The sequence below is a fragment of the Bison bison genome, unplaced genomic scaffold (assembly GCF_000754665.1).
Source record: "Bison bison bison isolate TAMUID 2011002044 unplaced genomic scaffold, Bison_UMD1.0 scf7180017864299, whole genome shotgun sequence".
Taxonomy (NCBI): Eukaryota; Metazoa; Chordata; class Mammalia; order Artiodactyla; family Bovidae; genus Bison; species Bison bison.
In genome coordinates this window covers 2,342,719-2,351,151 of record NW_011494871.1, presented here as the reverse complement: position 1 = coordinate 2,351,151, position 8,433 = coordinate 2,342,719, and the positions used below count along the sequence as shown (strand labels likewise).

The window sequence follows — 8,433 nt, the reverse complement described above, 5'->3', positions numbered from 1 at the left end:
AGCTGTGTGTGGGTGGGTGTGTGTGTGGTGTGTGTGTGTGTTGTGTGTGTGTGTTGCGGGGGCTGTGGGAAGGAGCTGTCACGGGCCTCAGTCACTGGCACCGCCTCGGCTTCCCTGGGGGTGCTGCTGCACGTGTGTGGGTGGGGGCCGTCACTTCCTCCACTGTGGTCATTCCTGAGTGTCCCCACGCGTGTGTCCAGACAGGTGGCTGAAAACCTGGCACCCTGGGGGTCTGCACTGGGTTTCCGCGTCTGAGGAAGGCTGCCCTTGAGCCTGTGCAGCCGTGACCTGGGGCTTCGAGGCTCCCAGCCCCACTTCCTGCCTCTCCTCACTGCCCCTCCTTTCCTCTGCAGCCCGCCGCCCGGCCGCCCGTGCCTGCACACCAGGTGCCGCCCTACAGGGCGGTGTCAGCCCGGCTGCGGCCCTGCGCCTTCTCCCAGAGCACCCCCATTGGGCTGGACCGTGTGGGACGCCGGCGACACCTGAGAGCGTCCAACGGTGAGTCTCACAGTCCCCCCTGGGCAGGTCCGTCTCCAGGAGGCAGGTGTGGAATCGTTGCTCAATCTGGGAACCCAATCTGTTGCGCCTGTCTGGCCTGCCCTGGGCCCAGGGTGGGGAGGGCCCACTGGGTGTCAGAGCCACCCTTGCAGGGGTAGGCCTGGCACCCCTGTCCAGAGAAGGTGCCCTACGGACTCTGTGTCGTCCCAGTGACCTTGACCTTGAGAAGTCTGGGTCCCAGGTTCCTGCTGTGGTGATCTGACCATGAATGGGCTCCTGGGAAACTGTCTTACCCCTCTGAAAGCTCTTCCTGAGAGTTTGAGATTCACCCATACTGTGTATCTAATAGATGGTATATGCATGGAAGACTTTATCTAATAGAGCCATGCATATGCCAGCCTGGGACTTACCCAGTGAACACTTGCCGACCTGACTTTAGGTTCCTGAGCACGGACACTGATGTTTGAGCCAGCCCGCTGGCTGGACAGTGGCCTGGCTGGCTCACGGGCAGGGATAGGACGGGCAATTTTGTGGGGCAGACGCCCTCCCGTGTGCTCTGAGGATTAATTCATCTGATCTCAACTCTGTGCTGGGCGGATGCTCTTGTAATCCTCGCTTTACAGATCAGAAACCCCAAGTGTAAATAGATAAACCACCCAGGAAGTGGCAGAGAAGGGACTTGAATCTACAATCAGGTAGAATTTTCACTGCGGGCCCATGTTTTTAACCACTGAGCTGTGCTGACTCTAAATAGAGACAGTAGACGGCTAGCCACCGGAGAGCTTCAGTGCTGACTTTTTCTGTCTTGGCTTTGAGGACGAGCCTTGCACGTGAGCGTGAGTGAGGGACGGGGCTCTCAGGGCCTCACCAGCTGGTGGGTACGCCCTCCATGTGACAGTGGTGACCGGAGCCACAAGAAGGGACAGGATTTAAAGCGTGTTGTTTCTGGAGACTTGAAGGAGGGTATTGCTCGGTGTCACTTAGATTTCAGGGAGTGGGAGGAGGAGGGACCAGGGCGCATGAAGAAGTGACCCAGAAATGGTTGTCCTGGGAGTGTGTCCTGGGACGTCTCTGCCTGGGGCTGAGCGATCGGCCTGAACATATGGCTGAGGAATTGTCCCCTCCTTTCCTACCATCGGGTGGCCTGGTTTCTACCCCAGGAGGAACCCAGTCTGAACTCTCATCAGACAGGGCAACAAGAAAGAAGAATTGGAGGCGGCTGGGGGCCGAGGAAGTTTTCGAGCATCTCTTGATTTGTGTCCTCTCGGACGAGCAGGTGGGGCCCTGGGATCGCGCCCCAACCCTCATCCCAGGGCCCCTGCCTCTCCTTGGGCCAGGCTTCCATCCACACTGGTTCTGAGCGCCTATTCCTGTTTGGTTCTTGCTGCTGTTTCCCTGTGAACTTCCCTGTGGTTACTGGAATAAAGTCCCAGCTTCGTAAGGAGTTCGCAGGCTCTGCTGCCTGCCTGCCTACCGTCTGCGCCTCTCCTGTCTCCCGCCCGCTCTCCTACCCACCACCCGGCTCACACCCTTACTCTGCCCAGAACCTCCTTCCTTCCCTTTACACATGGCAGCATTTGTTCCGCCCAGAACTCAAACCCACTGCCCTGGGGACCCCGGTGACAAATGCATCGTCAGTCATCCTTCTGCTCAGCAGCCCCTCTGTCCTACCCAGTCGTCAGCGTCCGGTGATGTATCTCAGGAAAGTTGTTACAAGGAGAGAAAAGGCTCTGAGTGCACGACATCCTTCCCAGCGTTACTTGTGATGGAAAGAAGTTGAAGCAAGTGTCCACTTTCAGTGGAATAGTGAGCCCAGCATCTAAGGGTGACCGCTTCAAAACAGCTTATAGCATTGTCAGGAAAAAGTCTGTAGCAATGAGGAAAGTGACCACTGTAATGTGAGAAAAGTGAGGAAGAAAAGGAAATAAAGTCACACATATATTGTTTTATTTACTAGGGCTGCCGTCACAGAGTACCACAAACTGGGTCCCTTCAGCAGCAGGACAGAATTGTCTCCATTCTGGAGGCTGGAAGCAGGGCAGTTTCCTTCCGAGGCCTGAGATGGGGACCCTCTGCTGTTTCTTGGCTCCTGGCGGCCTCGGGTCCCCTGAGCTCGGCGTCTGGCTGTATCTCCCTGGTCTCTGCCTTCATCTTCATGTGGTGCCCTAAAGAATTAAGGCACTGTCCTAATGCCCACGTGTCAGCTTGATCATTTACAAAGAGCTTGTTTCCAAATAAGGACACACCCTCGCTGGTATGGGGGGTTAGAATTTCAGCATCTTTTGGGGGGTGCACATTCAGCCCATAACAAACCATGACTGCAGCCCTATGCAGCATGCTCACATGCGGCCAAAGGTTTAAAACGAGTGTGCAGAAGTGAAAATACTGTAGTTAGGTGGGTAGGAATGTGGACGGTTTCTCCTCCAACCCTGTACTTACGTGAACAGCTTATTTCTGTGCTTTCTGGAATCATGTTTTGTTTTGTTTTGAGTTTAGTGTTCTTTTGTTGAGAAGTAGCAAAAACTCACCCTGCCTAGCTGGAGCAAAAAGAGACTGTCTTGGGAGGGTGTCAGTGTCCCCAAAATTGATGGGGTGGCTGGAAATGCATCTAGGAAACACCTGGCAGTCGGTGGCCCCTGGGAGCCGAGGAAGACACCCTCCATCTGTCCTTGAGTCACTCACTCAGGAGTCAGAGTCCCAGGAGGGGGGTTCAGCCCCCCCAGCTCAGGTGATGGCTCCACCAACTCGGGGCACGGGCACCGGGAGTAGGATGGGTCCTCCAGGGATGAGGCGGTGAGTGTGTGGATTCCCCGACCGCGGTGGAGGAAGGTCGTTCCTCCAGGGAAATCATTCATTCATTCAGTGTCTGCCAAGGGCCTGCCATGTGCTGGGAGCACAGTGAAGCCCTTTTCATCTCACAGGTCCTTGTGCGGGGATGATGAGTTAACAAGGAGCTGTAACACCGAGGGGGCACCGTGAAGAAAGGTGAAGCAGGGGGAGGGTGTTGTTTGTGGGGAGGAGGTGGTGCATGCAGCTTGCAGGATTTTAGTTCCCTGACCAGGCACTGAACCCAGGCCCTCAGCAGTGAAAGTGCCAAGTCCTAACCACTGGACCGCCAGGGAATTCCCAGACATTCGTTTTTTAAAAGGACATGGCACACCAATTTCATGTCTAATGAGAACCCTCTCAGTCTTTCCCTGGAAGCAGCCCAGAGGCTCATCAGTCACTGCTGGTGTCTCCACGTCCAGGGCCTCTGACCAGGTGCCTCCCTCCTGCAGGCCCACCGCTGTTTGTGCCCAGAAGTAAATTTAAGCAACACACGCATCTCACAGTGGAAAGATGTGGGAGGAGAAGAGACAGAAAACACGAAGACATCACACGTGCACATGCCCGATACCGGGAAAGGGTGTACCTCCCCTCTGCAGCTGGCTGTGGGGCGCACGTGCTGTCTCTCCTTCTGCAAGTCTGGTCCCCGCACACTCCAGACCCCCTGCTCCTCACAGCACCTGGTGCTTATCTGTGCCCGCTAAGGTGCTCCAAGCCTGTTCTCCAAGATTCTGAGCTTGCTTCCAGTCATCACGGTCTCCTTTATTCCCCTCTTAGTTGAAAACCTGTCAGTCTACAAAAAAAGAAAGAAAAACATGTGGAGCATCTGCTCTGAGCCAGGCACCACTGTCTCTGTTGGGGTAAAGCAGAGAGTAAAGCATCGCAAAGCATGTATGTTCCCGCATTTAAACAGAGGCAGTGAGTGGATACGCAGGGCTCCCTTGGGTACTAGCGAGCCTTCTGGGGAAGGGGAAGGTGGGAGTGGGGGAGGGCGACCTCGTGTCTCTGAGGAGGTGACCTTGGAGCCGAGACTTGGAAGATGAGCAGGGAGTGAAGATCTGAGGGAGCAGAGGTTCTAGTCAAAGGAGCATCGAATGCCCAGGTCAGGCAGAAGCTCAGTGTGTCTGAGGTTCAGCGAGAAGGCTGGGTGCCTGGAGCTCGGAATCCGGGGCAGGGGAGGCTGGGGCAGCCCAGAGGCTGGAGAAAGTCTGCACAGAAAGGGCATCGCAGGTTTCGAGGAGTCAGGGTTGTTCCAAGTGAAGTGGAAGCCATTGCCAGCTAGGCATCAGAGAGCAAGGCCACTGGGGAGTGAGGCCAGAGGAAGGAGGCTGATTGGAGGTTGCCGCATTTGTCCAATGGGGAAATGCTGGTGGCAGGGACCGCAGAGGACACCACGTTCTCCCCGGGTGCTCATTCCTCATGCACGAGGAGGCTCAGCAGCCCGGCCCGGGCTCAGAGCCAGTGGCACCAGGGCTGGGATGCTGCTAGGAGCCCCTCCTGAGAGGGGAGGAGATTCAGCTTTGACAGAGCAGAGTTACTGGGTGGAAAGAAAACACTTTGCAAGTGTATTATTAAGTGATCGTTGAACCCGCGTGTTGACCCCTTCGTTTATGCACTGTGGTGAACAGCACCCGCTCCGGGGAGATTCCAGCAGGACTCTGATAGGCAAGACAAACAAATGCAAATCTAGAATAAGTGTCTCTTCCAGGAAGGACAAACCACCTATTGTGAAAAGGGTCCGCTGTAATCAGCTCCCCACAAGAAGCTGTCTGGGTCCTTCAAGGCACCGTATCATTAACTTTGTTGAGGGGACACCCGTGGTTTAGCCCAGGCTTGGCATCCGTTTCTGCCACCAGGGCCGTTTTATTTTTTGAACCCGCTGAGTCAGCATTAAGATGACCAGGAACAAAGATGGGCATTTGCGGGGTGTACATAATGTCACATGGTTGTTAAACAGCCTCGTTTGCAGTGGATTTCCATGGGACGGGTGGTTTCCTGTGCTGGGGTGTGTTCTGATATGTCCAGTCACATCCTCCCCAGAGCAGTCCAGTAACCCACAGTGTCCTTCCCAAGCTCCTCCAGGGGCTCCTCGGCCAAGCCATTCACTCTGGTCCACATGTGTAACCCGTACTGAGGCCATCTCCTCTCAGTCAGAAATTTCCGACAGAGCATTGCTTAGATGCTGGGGGACCTCCCTTTCCTGGGGGCTCCATCACCAAGGAATTCACAGGAAGGAAGGGTTGTAGAAATGGGACGCCCCCCACCCCCACCCCATGGTCATCTGGCTTCTGCCTCAGGAGGAGGCTCTGAGTCGGAACCAGTTTAGATCTGGGCGTGGGGTGAGATCCCCGGATCCCTGTGGTGGTGGCTCACGTGTGCCTTCTGCCCACTGACTTGGGGATTTCCTGCCCCACGAATCAAGCAGCACCTTCATGGAGTCACTTGTCGGTTTTTTCCCTAGGGACCCTGTGATAAGTTTAGCACAGCCAGAGGTCCGGTGGGAGGGACCATCCCAGTGACCAAGCTGGCCCTGCTGCCCAGGACAGAAATGACATCTGCTCTTCCGTGTGGACTGCCTACCACCACGGGAGTCCTGGATCCCTTGGCCCCTGGCCCACTAACAGAAGCTGCCATGTCCATCATGTGGTTTGGGAAGCCTGGGGGATGGTGAGAATCTGACAGGCCAGCTCCAGCATTCCTGTATCCCAGACCCCTTCTTCTCCGTCTGCCAGGAGCTGGCCCCTCAGCTGCCTCAGGAATGGGCAGCCTGGGGGTCCAGTTCCCCTCCCACTGACATGCTGGAATGCAGCCAGCTCAGGAGCTGTGTGTTGCATGCAGAATCCCTGGTAGATGCCACCCAAATGGACAGATCTGGTTTGATCTGAATTGTGTTTGGTAAATGTAGTGTGTGGACTTGTTTGAATTCTGATACCAACCAACCAGCTATAAAAAGGTCATTTTGAGATGAGGAGGGACATTTTCACATGGACTCAGTATTCAGAGAAGGAATTACTGTCAATTTTGTTCATTATCATGATAATGATAGTGTAGTTATTTTTCAGTCCGTATTCATTTGGGTGCATACTAAATATTTGTTGCGTGAAATGATATATTCGAGATTTGCTTTAAAATATCCAAAAAGACCTAGTTGGAAAAGGTTGATAAAATATTGATTCTTATGGGTTCATCATATAATTTTTCTACTTCTGAGTTTGTGTGCAATTTCCTAGAATAAAACCTTTTAAAAATAGTGAACAGTATATTTCCTCCTCCCTGGTCAGGTGCTCTCAAAAATCTTTAAATCAAGATGTGCCAGGCAAGTAACAATTTCTCAAAATGTAGAGATTTGAACGTAGCAATTTAATTTTTTTGAGAAGTGAAGACCTAATCCTTTTAGGTGAAAGTGAACTCATCCTGCGTTCCCTTCCAGAACATTGCCTTCTCTCTCCCTTTGCTTAGAGCACCGTCTCATCTCCTTCCTGGCTCATGTGTGACACGGAGCAGACCTGGGTCATGTTTGCCCACTGCTCGGGTGTGGCCTTGGATAATAGAATTCCACCGTGAGTCACCGTGGTGCTTTTGTCAAGTTCACGGTTGGGAGGCGGCTGGCCAAACCCTGTGGCTTTATTGGCGATGGGGGCTGTGCCCCTTGGTCATCCTTGGGTCTGAGTAGCCATGCCTGTGCATGCTCACTTTTTCTTAGGGGACCGTCTTCACTGCCATCTGCGTTTTTCCTTTATGATATTTTTCTCTTACATCCAAGGCAGCTTATTCCGCGGCAGCCTGAGTTTCCCAAACTTACTTCTGTTGCTGCCATTCTCCCTCCAGTAACTGCTCCACCTGTTCTGGGCAGAAGTCCAGTTTGATCGCCCTTCAGAATTCTTATTCTCGTGTCTACGCACGCTTCTCTTTTTACCCACCCTGCCTGTCGAGTTCAGATGCGCTTTCTCCTGTGAGGCAAACCAAGTGATATCTGAACTGTTCCCCAGGAAGGAGAACAACAGAGGAGAGCAAATGGCCAGGTTAAGTACAATGATAACTAATTATAAAAAGTGGAGAAAAGCATGAGTTGACTTGATTGGACTTTCTATGGCTTAAAATATTTTGAAATTTATTCAAATTATTGCTTGATTTGATTTGATCTTCATACCTTAATTTCTTATGAATGTAATATGGTCACTTCACAAGGTAAGAAAGAGGATGACATTAAATCAGGGTAGCTATCTATTGAGCCGGGCCAAAATCCATCTTCAGTAGAATGATGTCATCATTTAAGCTGTTAACAAGGGAGTCCTGAAGCTCAAACTCATAACCACCCATGTACATTCTTCATGTGGAAAAAACCAAAGAATCCAGTCCTTAAAAGCTTGATATATAGAGTGATATGTATATATATATATATTTATATAAAACATTGTGTTCTACAAAAGAATAACCCAAATTATGCAACAGGCCACGTATCTGTGAAGCACATCAGACCTAGCCAGGGGTTGGTGAGAGAGGAGCTATTTTGAAAAAACGTACTCTGAGGTTTTAAAAATTCCCAGTTCCGCTGTCAGTAAGAAAGCAAGAAAAAATACTACAGACCGCAGGGCAATTGATCAGGGCCTACAACAAAAATATAAATCTAGAGATAAGAGTGGGGATTAAGAATTTACAAAGTAAGGTACTTGGTGGTGAGAAGTCCAAGATGCTCCATTTTTCCTTTTGTGGAGAACACACAGAGGCCCTTCGTAGACCGGTAGAGCGGGGTCCAACTCCGAAGGGGTGTGGCCTGGACCGCCCCCAGGGGTCCCGCCCCCACAGCAGGGTTGCCCTTGTGGTCTGTGGGGTCCGCGGAGGAGGGCGCACCGGGGCTGGTCCACTCAGCTCGCCCTGAGACCAGGGTGCTCTGCGGGGTGGGCTCGAGGCCCTGACAACCTGCCATGAGACTTCCGGGGGAAGCCGCTGGAGAACCGGGGCTCCTCCCAAACCCCAGCCGCTCGCCCCCTGTCCTGGTGCGCTGTGCTGGAGGGCCTGCGGTCCCGCGCGCGGGATGCTGGTGTTGCCCTGCGGTCCTGCGCTCGGGATGCTGGTGTTGCCCTGCGGTCCTGCGCGCAGGATGCTGCG

The 8,433-nt window shown here is 53.1% G+C and overlaps 1 protein-coding gene across 1 annotated transcript in view; it reads left to right on the top strand.

Annotated features, from left to right (window-relative positions):
- SPATA13 (spermatogenesis associated 13) overlaps window positions 1-8,433 on the top strand; it is a 59,462-nt gene that overhangs the window by 15,293 nt on the left and 35,736 nt on the right. The window contains exon 3 of the mRNA XM_010851204.1: window positions 354-498. Coding sequence (XP_010849506.1) covers window positions 354-498 — 145 coding nt within the window. The remainder of the gene's footprint in view (window positions 1-353; window positions 499-8,433) is intronic.